This window comes from Dermacentor variabilis, chromosome 6 (genome assembly GCF_050947875.1).
Source record: "Dermacentor variabilis isolate Ectoservices chromosome 6, ASM5094787v1, whole genome shotgun sequence".
In the NCBI taxonomy this organism is placed as follows: domain Eukaryota; kingdom Metazoa; phylum Arthropoda; class Arachnida; order Ixodida; family Ixodidae; genus Dermacentor; species Dermacentor variabilis.
In genome coordinates this window covers 119,295,742-119,310,071 of record NC_134573.1, presented here as the reverse complement: position 1 = coordinate 119,310,071, position 14,330 = coordinate 119,295,742, and the positions used below count along the sequence as shown (strand labels likewise).

At 49.1% G+C, this 14,330-nt stretch overlaps 1 protein-coding gene and 1 long non-coding RNA gene across 2 annotated transcripts in view; one reads left to right on the top strand and one right to left on the bottom strand.

The window, feature by feature from the left end:
- Nucleotides 1–14,330, bottom strand: part of LOC142585118 (uncharacterized) — a 70,060-nt gene that overhangs the window by 37,637 nt on the left and 18,093 nt on the right. The gene's annotated exons all lie outside the window — the stretch shown is intronic.
- LOC142584511 (uncharacterized) lies at nt 1,587–4,224 on the top strand. The gene has a single exon (XM_075694627.1). It carries the CDS (start codon nt 3,520–3,522, stop codon nt 4,222–4,224), a length of 705 nt encoding a protein of 234 aa, XP_075550742.1. The 5' UTR covers nt 1,587–3,519.

Sequence of the window (14,330 nt, the reverse complement as noted above, 5' to 3'; positions counted from 1 at the left end):
TTACCTTTCAAGACGATTCTCCGTTTCACCGAAAGTGGGAAAACGTGTAAGGTGATTAGCCGAGACTCAAGCAGAGCCAGCACGAGAACTGGCTGCGAAAGGATCAAACTGCGAGATGCTTTAACACGTTCATAATTACCAACGTCAGCTGTTTACACAAGATACACAAAAGGCACAGCCAAGCGAGCTGACGGACGCTGGAAGTAACAAGCAAACATTAGAGCCTAAGTGAGATGGAGCATCAGGACACAGATGCTTCCAAAGCTCTTCGCCTGATCCCGCAGTTAACAGCCCGGCATTACGAACCACAAGCTATTGCTGAACTGCTACTCTGTTCAGAAGTTAGATCAATCATTCGTGATTACCACAATAAAAAGCTTATACTTTCCCAACCAGAACTTATCAATCAAGAAGGCCGCGCGCACGAAGAAATACGCAGACAAGATAAGAAAGCGGAGTTTCTGAAGCTCGTGGGAGCGCGTTTTAAAGGCAAACTTAATAAGTCGTAAAAGCGTAAAGAACAGACCGACTTAGCGCGGGCATTTCCTTTATTTCTTAGCTGTCGAGAAGCAGAGATAACAAATCACTTCGCGTTCTCTCCTAGAGCGCGAACTCTCTGTAGTCATGTCATCCATCAGGCGTTGCGCCGCACACTTTTGCTCGTGAATCATCCATCCATTCTTTGTGGCTTTAGAACACACAGAAAGAACGTACACACGAACACTATCCGCGATGGGCTGGAGGAGATGCAAATTACCATGACATCTGGCGGAGCCGCGCGTCTTCAACATCAAGGCTTCTTCTTTCCTCACTCTTAACTGTTTCCTGAATACTCGAGCAGAACTAGTACAGCGACGTGTACAACACGCCGGCGAAGTATAACATCACACTCGCCTTTGTCCGCGAAAGGATGCAAAGGTCGTGGCAGTGCGCGTAGCAAAGGCCATGACCGAGTTACCACTACACGTTATCGGAGGCCGGTCAGACAATGCAAGCACGACACCACTGCATGACTGGCCAGAAAAAAATCAGAGGCTGGGGGGGGGGGGGTGTGGGGGGAGGGGGGAGACGAGAAAAAGAAGGACAATGAAATAGGGAGGAGCACTGCACGTGTAGGCGACGAGGTTCACCACGATTCCGACCCCTGCTGCTCGCGTCGGCCCCGGGTCACGCGTCCCGCAGGAAGCACGTCGAAACCGCGCGGAGCGTCCAGACCGCCAGCAGAAGCGTAAACGGGCGGAACGCGAGCGCAATCGTCATGCGCGTGGCGTGGCCGCCGCTGATCCCGAAGCTTATACTGCAGCCTCCGCGTGCCGCCGCCTCCCAGACCGCCCTAGCCGCCGCAATCTACACTCGCTGCACCCAATGGCGCGCGCGGAGGACTCGTTGGGGGCATGCGAGGCCGGCAAAGACCCCCTCGCCTTGGAACCCCCCCCCTCCCTTTTTTTCCGGCTACTTTATCGTTTTCTTGCTTCCGAACCACCGGTGAGGGAATACTCGGCAGGCCTCTCGCCAACGACCGATATCCAAGCATCAGGCGTGCATACGCGAGGACGGCGTACGATGTGTAACGAGTGCGAGAAGAAACCCGCCGGCAGGGAAGCCTCAAGGCGCGCGCGCACCCATGCCTTCGCGAGCGCCGAGCGCCGTCATCGCCACCGCTCTCTTACGGTCTGCCGTGCTTGTCGGGTTTGTCACGCGCTCCCGACGGCCGGTCAGCCTCGGTCATGCATCAATCGGGCCAAGGGGCGAGCCCCTTCACCCTCTCCCGTTATCTCCTCCGAGGGAGAAAACGGTGGGTCCCACGCGAGCGCACCGAAAGCCCCTGCTCGCGTTTTTGTTTTCCTCGGAAGCAGCGATGAACGCCGATCGAAATGACGACGTGCGAAGACGGGGCGGCTGAGCGCCGAAGCCGGCTGACAAGACCGACCCGCCTGACCGCCGACAGGCCTCGTGAGGACGTGCTCGCTTCCATATCGCCTCGCGGACGGCTTACAGCTACTCCCGCATCCGCCGTCGTCTTCCTTGTGGCTGTTGTTCGCGCCAGCCAGGCCGCATCTCTGTTCTTGCTGCTCTATCTGTTCCCACGCGGCGCGGCGAGTGTTGTTTCCATTATTCCGGCGGTGTCACCGACAAGCCCTCCGATGCGGCCCGAGCGATCTGCATAATTCGCCAGCGTCGTCTTCGGCACTCGCCGACGGAATACTTCGGCTGCCTTCCTAACGCGATCCCTACTCGTGAGTGTGTGTGCTGCCGTGAGAGCCGCCTTCCGATTGTGGATCGCCGCACTGTCGTCGTTTGTGCGTTCGTGCGGGTGAGAGCGTCCGCGCGTCCGATGGTGCCCGCGGAGAGCCTATCAAAAGCGACGCGATCGATGTTGTCCGCAGTCGGCATAGGCCCCCACATTCGTGAGACCGCGATGTTGCCGCTGCCGTGTTGTATCTCCGGGTGCAAGGAGCGCTGCGCGGTGGTCGTATGCATACGCGTGGTCGTATTTCCTGCTTTCTTGCTGCGCTCTGTCCTACGAGGAACGGTGTCAAAGCCGGTGTCACTGCTCGCCGCCGTTGTCGCCTCGTGCAAGCCTCGTGCTGCACTCCGGAAGCTGCTAGCAGAGCTGTCATAGCCCTCCGAGGTTTCCCCACTGGAGCTGCTCGCCGATGACATCCAAGCAGTGTTGTCCGTGCTTCGCCGAGCAGCGTGTGGAATGTGGTGTGGTGAACTTTGCGAATGTGTACGTGCATTTACAGCCGCGTCACCGCTTGCTAGCACAGTGGACAAGCCGGATTTCCTTTTTAATACCGAGCGTTTGCGTGTGTGTCACAGGCTAAGTGTTATAATTATGTAAAGTTTTAATAGCAATGCTCGAATCAGTGACGTTTTTACTCAAAGATAGACTCACGCGGCCACTAAACTGTTGCATCGACTTCTTCATACACGTTGTATAGAAAGATAGCGTTGTATTGGTGCTCTCATCCGTCCACCTGCGCCTACCATCCCTGTGTACTTTACCATTAATGATCGACAACGTCAGCGACTATACATGCACCCTTCATATGCGAGGATGGTCAAGTGAGCGTTTCCTGTCCACGTGCAATATGCCCCTGAACCATCAAATTACTCGCAGCGCTATACAATCGGAGGTTACAAAGCTGGCACAAGGAGTTGTTTGAAACTTCGCACAGTTTGACATAACGACATTCGAATTCCGACAGAAAGGGATCGTGTTCAAATATGGTAATCTTCCCAGAAAAAAAAAATCTCGTCATATTGCTCAAGCAGTACAGCACAGGAATTTCTATGGGGCTCCTCCTGTAAGGCTGACAGAAATGACTGATGCAAGGTTTACCAAGGGGCACCACTACGTAGTAGCTGTACGCTATTTGTTAAAGCTAGCATAGCTAAGCGAACGTCTCGTTCATACATACGCGTCATACGTTTCAGTAATGAAGAGAGTCTTTTCTGTCACGTCAGCTTCCAAGGATCGTAGCAGACACGACCGTGAATATACATAAAGCCATAATGGCGACTGCCGCCGACGTCATCAGAGAGGACCTGTGTCGCAACAGCAGCGCTGGGTCCACCGATCGTAGCATTTTGACGTCATCACCGGACTTTCTGTCTCCCCACCACGATCGCCGGCGCTTCTGCCAGTCCCCGCTCAGCGAGAAGACACGATCGAAGTCCCTGGTGGTACCTCCCGTGTCAGCGAGGTTGTCCGTAGAGGAGCGCGAAGAGAAAGGCGACTGCGATTCACTGTGTCCCGATGGACACCGGTTGTCGTGTCCCCACAGGAGAAGGCGCCACGGCGAAGCGCCGTCGCGGACACCCAGACTTCGTCGAGCCCGCAGTGTCTCGGTGCTTGTGGGCCCCAACGGCCAGGTGTGGACTCAAGCGAGTGACGAGAGGTGTCCGGTGCCGGCGGGTCGCCAGCAGACCGCCGTCTCGATCGCCATGGACGAACGCCTGATCGCCACCATTACTCAGCACTATTACCCCGAGGGCGGCTGGGGCTGGTGGATATGCCTGTGCGCGTTCCTGGTACAGTTCCTCTTGGGTGGCCTGCAGGGTGGTTGCGGACTGTTAATCGGACGCATTACCCGACGCTACGGCACGCCTCCTATGCCTTCAGGTAAATCACGCAGAACGTTACTATATATAGTGGCGTTCGCTGAATGTGCGAGTCACCGCACCATACTTGGTGTCAATCCTGTCTCCTGGAAGTGATGTTCACAGAAGTAATGATTCCATCTGTTACATCTTTGTTGGTTCTTGGTGTTGCATATTGTGCCTGCGTTACCGGTTCTGGTCACCGGGATCAGGCCGCACTCCAGGCCTGTTTATGCATTTTTATCAACGCGCGGATTTTTTTTTATTAATCCGGTGAAAAATTGTGCGGCACCGGGATTCGAACCACGGTCCTCTTGCACGCGAGGCGGATGCTCCAGTTCTACGCCACCGCTGCGTTTACAGCAGTTTAGGATAGGTAGCGAGGCGCCGGAAGTGGTAAGGGAATACATCTTCTTAGGACAAGTAGTGGCCGCAGATCCGGATCATGAGACTGAAATAATCGGAAGAATAAGAATGGGCTGAGGTCCGTTTGGCAGGCATTCTCAGATCATGAACAGCAGGTTGCCATTATCCCTCAAGAGGAAAGTGTATAACAGCTGTGTCTTACCAACACTCACGTACGGGGCAGAAACCTGGATGCTTACGAAAAGGGTACTATTTTAATTGAAGACGACGCGACGAGTTATGGAAAGAAGAATGATTGGTGTAACGTTAAGGGATAAAAGAGCAAATTAGGTGAGGGAACAAACACGAGTTAATGACATCTTAGTTGAAATCAAGAAAAGGAAATGGGGGGGGGGGGTAATGGGCAGGACATGTAATGAGGAGGGAAGATAACCGATGGTCATTAAGGGTTACGGATTGGATTCCAAGAGCAAGGATGCGTAGCAGGGGGCGGCGGAAAGTTAGGTGGGCGGATGAGATTAAGAAGTTTGCAGGGACTACATGGCCACAATTAGCGCGTCACTGGGGTAGTTGGAAACGTATGGGAGAGGCCTTTGCCCTGCAGTGGGCGTAGCCAGGATGATGATGATGATCGTGATGATAATTATGCAGATGATTGTGCCTAGTGCTCGTGGTTATTGCGCCATGCAGTGGCTCCTGTATAAAATTCAGTAATTGTACGTAGTTGAATGGCATGTATTGAAGGGTGCAGCCAGCGCAGTTGCAGGGTTACCTTGGCACAAGCCATAGAAGTCATACGTGACTCTACGCTCTCGCCGAAGTCATAATACGTTGTAGGCGGTAGAGGCAGCTACCTTCGTATCCCAGAATATTTCTGCAATTTGTCTTCCATTGTGTAAACACGCTTGCAAATGCTTAAGTCAAAAGAATTGTCCTGATTCACTTAGTCTCGCGTTCTAGCTCAGCTTAAGCTGAGCTAGAACGCGTACCGACGTATCTTGACGTTCCACTAACAACTCTAGTTAGCGTTTGTCGGCTCATTTTGCATTTTCCTTTTTTTTTGTATGTGTGTGTGTATGTGTATGTGTGTTTGTGAACTCTTTCAAGCGAGGGGTGAACGTACAGTATTTTACGCTCTTACGCCCTAGAGGATCGTCTCGCTTCTTCGTTACATCTCTAGCGCAGTGTTCGTGTCTGAGATTTGAGCCCTTGCGCTTGAGCTAAACCTTATCCAGATACCGGTCATTGCACCGAAGAAGCCTACCTGGGAGTCAGCAATAAACTTGCCTCAGCGGCAATAAAAATACTTGTATTCCCATCGTGTAGTAGCCTAGCCGACACTGCGTGTCGACTTTCAGCAAAGAATGAATAAGATTTTTTTATAGCTAACAAAGGGAAGCTACGTTTCAGATGTACCTGTTGACACACATAATCGCGAGGAACCAGTCTTTACGACGTAGTTCACCGAGGTCCATAAACGGGCGGCCATAAACAAATGGATCCGGTTTGCAGGGAATTTTATACGTGGACGGCGACGTTCTTTATGGCGATGGACGCTGCGCAGATGACGGTTATCAAACGGAGGTCTACTAGTTCCGCGCTAAGCCCCTTGCCTCGAAAGACGACTAAGCAGACAGAGGTGACGCAAAGCGGAAGCACTCTATATTGGGCAGTACTAGAAAGGAAAAAAAATACGGAGAGAGAGGCGCACTTTGCGCTTCTAGAACTCCTGAAAGTCAGTCATACAGCGAAGTAAGAAATAAAAGCGTCTAAAACAATTTTACAAACAACGCGCCTTTACAATATTCTGCCGTTCAGCCCATAGGTTCCAACACGTCAAACTGTAGCTGGATGGGTTTGTCGCAGTGGCCTCACGCTCTAATTCTTTCATTCTTTCTACGCTATAGCATTCTATCAAGCCCGCTTAATTTTAGAACGTTTAGTGAAGCAAAGAAATGTTCGAAATGAAATGCTACATCATGTAGTGTCAGCATACTGGTAATGATTTAATCTTGCTGCAGATTTCGCATGTCGGACACATTACACAAATTGCCGTTACGTTTCGTTCGTCTCACGAACTCACCACCAGTTTCGCAAGAGTCTTACTGTTGTAGTACAGAGCTTCATATATTTTGCGAATCGCATTCGCAGGAACGTGCAAAATTTGTGCAAATATATGCATAATTAACGTGGTAGACACATGAAATGGCTGCGCGTAGAAACTATGCACGGAAAAACACTGTCGCGCTTAGCCCGATCTAAACAAGCCAGTATGTTCAACACATGTATGACGCGCATAGGAGCCACCTATGGTTATGCTTGATGCGCTAAGTGCGAACAAATGGCACTTCACCATTATCCAGTGCGCCTATGATGCGCTGAGGAGGTAGCATCAAAATAGTATAAACGAGGCTTTTATATTGCACCTCTGCCACCTCTGCAAACAAATTCTCCCATGCCTTTTACTTCATTTCCTTCCTTCTTTCTTCCTTCCTTACATAATATCGTTCTTTCTTCGTTCCCTCTTTCCCCTTTATTATATCGTTATTTTTCTTTTCTTTCTTTCTTACTTCCTTTTTCCTTTCTTTCGTCTTTTCCTTATTACTTTCCTTTCTTGTTTTCTTCCGTCCTTCTTTCTGCATTACTACTTTGCTTTCTTCTTTTCGTCATCATCGACATCATTCACCGGAATGTAGTACGAAGTTACAAAGAAAACCTGGGGTCCTAAAACGTAAACTATTCCAATATGTTTTTGTTCCAATCTTCTAACATCAAATTTGCGCAACCACCTACGCAAGCATCGGGCGCTCACCCGCAGGGTTGTCTCAAAGGACCAATCAAACGCTCTCCTCGTTCATAGGAAGTCACTCTTGTTTGCTTGAAAAATGAATGACATTGCCTACACTGAGCGGCTTGTCTTATCTAATTGGCTGACAAGAGGCGAGGAACACGCTCAAGTGGAGAGGAACTCGATGAGGCCGAGCCACTGCACTGAATATTGATAACCGGATGAAGAGGATCGTGCCGGCCTCTGCGGTTGGTCCGTTTTCCCTAACCTGGCGTGCGGTGGCTGGCCGGAAATCACGGCGGCATGCAACGAAAGCTTAATAATGACGCTAAAACGGATCTTCACCAAAGAAGAGTTGGCAGAACGAGGTCGTAAACGTGCCGAAAGTGCTCGAAAACGTTATACAGCCACGCAGAAAGTTTTATTGTACGCAAATAAACCCATACTCTCCGACAGGTGCGAGTAGCCAGTGCCTGAGCGATCGGCGGCAGCCATCTTTTATCCCTTTCAGAACGGGGCAGCCTGAGGCTATTCAAAAGAAAATTCAGTTTTGTTCGGCATATTACTGCATCTTTAACGCGTACACGTCACTTTGATGGAGTGAGGTTTTGCAGTTTTGTGACGTAACAAGACAGAAAGCTGTACTGGGTGCAGCCCGAAAAGCTTTCACCAATAGCCGAGGGCTAATGGCGAAAAGGCATCGAATCAGAAACAACTATTTTCTTTTGTTCGATCAAATCATGGGTAATCAGTGTGTGCACATCATATCAGATGGCGAGTGACACGTCGCGTGACAGATAAGTGTGGGTGGTCCGGAAAGTTTTTGGTCAATCGTGGAGGGCTTATTGCAGAATTGGAATAGAAAAGTTTGGAATAGTTGTATGTTATAACGCCCCTGTACGGGTTTCTTAGAAAGAAAGCTCCACAGTTGAAAAAACATTCCTCCTGTTTCGGGTGTCGAACCCGGGACCAACGCCTTCACGGGGCGGTCACTGTTTTCACCTTGCGGGATTCAGCGTAACTGCTTTGTCACATTCAGCGTCCCTGAGCTTCGAGTTGTCGATTAATGGGCACTCGTGCTGCGATCTGCTAGCCTCCTGGTTAGCTCAGATAGTAGAGCGTTTGCCCCAGAAAAGCGTTGGTGCCGGGTTCGAATCAAGAAACAGGACGCGTTATTCCTCAACTGCGAATCTGTCTTTCTCAGAAACCTGTATGGCTTTCCTTTATAGCTTCGGGCAACATTCGGGCGGATGACAACTTTCCCCTTCATGTACCTATTTTCACCATGCAGGACTCCGCAGAACTTTTTGCCACTTCGTTCCTTTTGCTTGCTTTAATTCCTTCTTTCGTTGTCATTTTTATTTCTTCCTTCTTTCCTCCTTTCTTAGCTCATTACTTCCTTTTCTTTCTCCCCCTTTCGTGCTTCATTCCTTCTTTTGCAGATTCCTTCTTTCTTCTTTCCTTCCTTTGTACTATTTTTCTTTCTTCCTTCTTGTCCTTTATTTCTCTTCCCATTCATTCATTCATTCATTCATTCATTCATTCATTCATTCATTGCTTTCCTTCCTTCCTTCATAATTGTTACTTTTTGTCGCTCGCTCCCTCTTTCTTCTTTAATTCCTCCCACCCTATACTTTACCACCCCTCCTTATTTCTTTCCTCTTGTAAAGGAGCACTGTACAGACCTAAGCTTCTCTGTTTAGATCTGAACTTTCTGTTTAGATTTGATCTAAACCTGATATATTCATACGATATACTAACACGACAGAATTGTTTGCCCCAACTCTTTACTTTTCTTGATCTAGCGGCTCTGTGACCTTGCGAAGTGCCGTCTTTATTGATCCCCGACAAGTGGCACTGTGAGTCTGTACGTAAAAGCGAGATCGGGATGCCTTAGAACACGCACCTATAAATCGAGACATAAGAAGGAAGAAGAAGGATGTGCTTGCTGCGGTAAAGCTAGAGAAACAATGGAGCATGTTTTATTAGAATGTGAAGACATCTACCCAGCGGTCGATTTAGGCATCACTGGCCTCCTTGAAGCCCTTGGGTTCAGCGAGAGCAGTGGAAAAGTAAACATGTCCGCAGTAGGCATTAGTAAGAGGTGATTGGAGGATTGGTGGGAGAAAAGTAGGGAGACGACAAAAAACGAAGACGTACAAAAGCACAGTTCGCAATAGGGGATCAGAAAATTTGGTTGTGGGAGTTCATCGTGTTTTTATTTCTTTTGTATTATTTAACCTAGGTAGGACATTAGGCAGTATAATAGCAAGAGCTTGGTGGCGCAACCCACCGCCCCGCTCCAAAGGGGACGATCATAACATCCGCCCATCCATCCATAAAGTTAAAGCGCACTACCTCTGGGAGGCCGGAAAGCTCATCTTGGCGCATCGTGTTAGCACCGCCAGCGTTTCCCGGTAAACATTACGGTTACATAAGCTACAGTTGCCGGGAAGCGTGACAAGCAGTCAGGGATCTTTGAATGCTATCGCGCTCCACTCTTAAAGGCGAAGCTTACGCGTCCTCCATTTTTTTTTCTTTATTATAACCACTGATAAGCTATACACCAATGCAATTGCCAATAGCTCCAATATTGTGATAGAGCACCGCGGCCTCAATAGCGTCTCCAATACCAATACCATTCGCTGCACACCGCAGGCAGAAATGATCCAGAGCCCACTCTTTTTTTTTTCGAATAAGGTCTTTAGAAAATGTCTGCCAACACTATTTTTGCATCGCGGACATTCTTACCATATAACGACGCATGGTGCCAACGTGGGAGGCCACAGGCAATTCCAGTCCCATCAACGGTGTCCACTCTCAGCGCTGCTATTTTAATGGCCACGCGCGCTTCGCGTCCGCAGAATGTCAGGGAGCTGTCCACCCGAAGAGGGGAAAAAAATGTGATGGATGAAGACTGAAAGTAACAGATGCAAAATGAAGACAGAGAGAGAGGGAGAAGGCTGCACGCTAAGTGAAGCAAGTGATGAGCCTTCACGAAAACTGCAGCATACGGAGAGATCGTAATGAAGAAAAAGAAATGCTATAGCTGCTGTGGTGGCCTGGAAGCGTTCGTTATAGCCCTGCATTGCTACATGGTCAAGTCTATGAGGGCGTTTTGTTTTTATCACGTGGTCCAATTTTGAACCGCATCGTCAACGTCATTCCGTATAGGCGGCATGCGTTTTCGTCCGTTGCATATCAAGCGCTGTGAGGTTGCTTAATATAAGATGACGCGAAGGGCAACTCAGAGAAAAACCACAGCTGAAGGATGTCGCGAAGTAATGGAGTGCTCTGGGTTAGGTCTTATTTTTGTTTTCTGTTTTGCTCGGACACTTTCTGCACCGAAGCAGTCCGAGTAGGCCAACTTGTTGCTTTCTTATTATTATTTTTGTTCACTTAGAGCGTCACTGATAGCGCCCTTTCATGTCCAAGAGCTTTTCGCTAGGAGTGAGTGCATTGTTTCCGGTATTGCGGTTTTGCATGCGACTCAAGAGTTCGCTAAGTGCTTGCGGATATTAGGAAGCAGGGGTTGAGTGATTGGTCATTTTAGCTACAGTATTGGTTCTTGCACTTATTGACTGCAGATAACTGTTAAACTTGTGTAACGCGCCCTTCTAAATCGGCGTTGAAGTAACCTAAGTGAGATGGTGTTAAAACCTGCATTACTTTGTTAAACTAACAGGTTTTCGAAATTTTACGAGAGCTGCAGGATGGGTGCTTGCTTTCATTGCGTGCGATAATCGTTGCACTTCTGTGACATTCTCTTGCAATCGACCTTCAAATAACGTCGCTAGGAGGGTATTAAACTCTCGAGTACGTTGGAAAGCGCTAAGTTACAGGTTTAAAGATAGTAATATGTAATTATGCCAAGCAATACTTCCACCAAATAATCTGGTTCCCCTGAACTTGGTGAACGATGAGCTTTTATGATGACGAAATACAAGAATTTCACTCCAAAAGTCGCTCTTTGCATATCGTACATGAAAACGAAAGCTGGGGCGTTGCCTGACACATTTAAGCGGACGAACACGATGTTACAGAGGGAGGGAGGGAGAGAGGGAGAGAGGGAGAGAGAGAGAGAGCGGGGGGCAGGCATACGTACAGAGTAGCAAAGATAGAAAAGAAGAACAAGAAATGGTTAATGCTGGAAAGCAAGTGTGATCTGCGCGATTACTAACACGCGATACTTCTCGTGTGGGCGTATTACACGACGCTGTCGGCCTCATTTATTGAGTGTATAGGTAACCGTGGAAGAATACGGAAATTATAATCTATCAAACTTTCAGAAGATACGTGTTAAACTGGACACAATGTTCTAGTTTCTAGCTTCATAAAACCTCTGCTCACAGTTGTTTTAAAGCATCCCACATCATTTCTGAACGACCCTTTTAAAAGAAACAGACGTCACTATTGTTCAAAAGCACCACAAACGCCGCTGACTGTAAGCTGACGGCGGCAGTAGAGACGTCAGGGACGCCTTGTTTCGATTTAACTTGCACCTTAAAGTCTAAGTAGCCCTCGGACATTATAGCAATGAACTAGTGTTGTTTGTAATTTTCGCCATCAATCAGTTTGCGATCCCTAAACACAGCGCACACACATAAGGCAGCATTTTTGATGCGACTATGGCAGTACTTGTGCTTAGAAATTTCGCAAGGCAAGGGCTCTTTGCAGTTTGACACCTCCAAGTATGTCGACACCTCCAGCCGATGTCACTTTTCATTCAAGCAGCATTGCCATTCAAGCTCTTTAATAATTTGTCGTTTACGGCTGTCGCAGCTAAAGACCCATGAACGGCGACCTGAAGTTCTTCCGCGTCCTCAGAGCTATGTACACATGGAAGAAGGAAACAGACTAGGGGGGAGTGTTACGCGACAATTCTAAGGCCCTCCTGAAAAGAAAAAAGCAATGGCTCGTGGGAAACGGGCCCTCACTACGCAGTGGCCAAGTGGTAATTTGCAACTGCCCAGGGCGCGCAGAGTATGGGAGAGAGTAGAGCGAGTGGTTAGAGAAGCTGACCGGCGATGAGGGCATCGCAAAGAGCTACCGCGAATTAACCATTGCATTGAGAGGTTCAACGTCCGTGTGGGTCCCGAAGAAAAATAGTGGCGTGCGGCGTCGTCCGAGGAAACTACCTTGCCGACGCTAGATGCCTGACATCACGCTCCCCCTTAGTTTTTCTCCTTCCTCGTATAATGGTAGCTCCTCCAATATGAGCACAATATAAAACATACGAGGTTCAACAAATAAGACAAAACATCCGTCATCCGCTGTCTCTTGGGCACACGACATTCGTTCGTCATTCACGAAATGGCTACACCCATAGGCAAAGAACAATGCCATCTTTTACCGCACTTTTGCGGTTATTGGTGTGATTAACACCCTTAAGATACGCTGCGCACTTTCCGATGTCTGCCTATCGGTTTGTCTATGTAACCGTTTTCCCGCCGACTTGGGTCCCCCTGTAGTCTATGGCTTAATGGACAGGGCGTCGGGCTGGTGTTCTCAGGGAATCGGGTTCGAATCCAACCGTCGGGCCAACTTAAGTCACTGGATACATGACGCTGGGTATGTGGCACTCTTCAATGAACATATTGCGTGCCAAATTGGGCCACTGGGTATCTGCGACTTCGTATGACAACAAGAAGAAACTTTATTAAAAAGAATAGTCCGGCAGTGTTTGTTGTGGTGGCCTCAGGTGGCGGCTCGAAGTCCTTGGACTCGGGCGGCATCTTCGGCTTGCCGGAGTGCCCAGAGTTGGTCTTCCAACTCTGAAGTTTTGAGAGCCGCCTCCCAGTGACGGCGACGCCGATGGAGAAGGTCACCGGCGGCCCCCGCATCTGGGGCGGCGTCGGGAAGATGCGAGCTCGAGGCTTCCTGTACACGGGTAACGGCCGCAGTTATGGACGTGTGGCGAATGGAGGTGGTTTCAGTGCCGTTGTTGCTGGTGCATTGTCGGAGCATGTGTCGCAGCGTTGCCACATATGACAAAAAAAAAATGTTTTTCTGATGCACGGCCGAATTGAACCCTCGCGATATATATATATATATATATATATATATATATATATATATATATATATATATATATATATATATATATATATATATATATATATATATATATATATATATATATATATATATACACATACATGCAAGCGCGTACTTGGCGCTGGCATCACTAGATGGCGCAACATGTGCGAAGGGGTGAGCAAAGGCAGAACGCTGCTGCCTACACGTCTCATACATGACGCATCTCTGCGGCGGCAATGCGGCGTGTCGCTGCATCGTTGCAATGCTAATCGCGTGAACCTTGACACCCATCGTGAGATGGGTTCTGCCGAATTTTTAGCCTTTAGGTCACTCAAACCTTTAACATTCTAAAATTGTGAGGTTTAATGTCCCCAAATTTCACAGTGGAGGGCTCCATATAATGGGGGACTCCGGAATAATTTTGGTCACCTGGGATGACATAACCTGCACCTAATACACGAGCGGTACGCAGCAGCGTTCTTGCATTCTGCGCGCATCAAAATACAGCCGGCGATCGAACCCGCGACCTCTTTCTGAGCAACGCAACATTTCAGCGGACATCAAAACTTCAGCGGATTATGTAGGACAACGTAAAGGGGCTGCTCACAACGACATCCTGAAACTTGTGGAGCTCCCACCACCTGCTCTTCGAGGAGCAAAGTGCTCCGGTTATTACATCGTTTGCCAGCCTCACAGGGGAGGTCCCCGCTATAATGGCACGCTGCTGAGCGGTTATTTACCGCCGTTTCTTATTGGCACGGGAAACTACCGGCGTGGTGGACTAATTGAGGGCTGGGCGTGACGCGTCCTCGGCGAGCGCTGACGGATGACGAGGCCCCGCGCAATGATCGTGTGGCGACTCCCCGCGGCTGGCCGTGATGTCGATGTCGTAGGCTTTCCGCGTTGTCGTGTAGCCTGCTGCGCGTGGATGTACTACAAGCGGAAAATGCGTACCTTGATCCTTGATACATGGCCAGCGTGACAGGACCATTTCACCGCTGTCGCAGCCACGATGAGCGAGAATTCCGCT

Excerpts from the sequence above, each read along its gene's own strand:
- LOC142584511 (XM_075694627.1), top strand. The coding sequence starts at position 3,520 with ATGGCGACTGCCGCCGACGTCATCAGAGAGGACCTGTGTCGCAACAGC.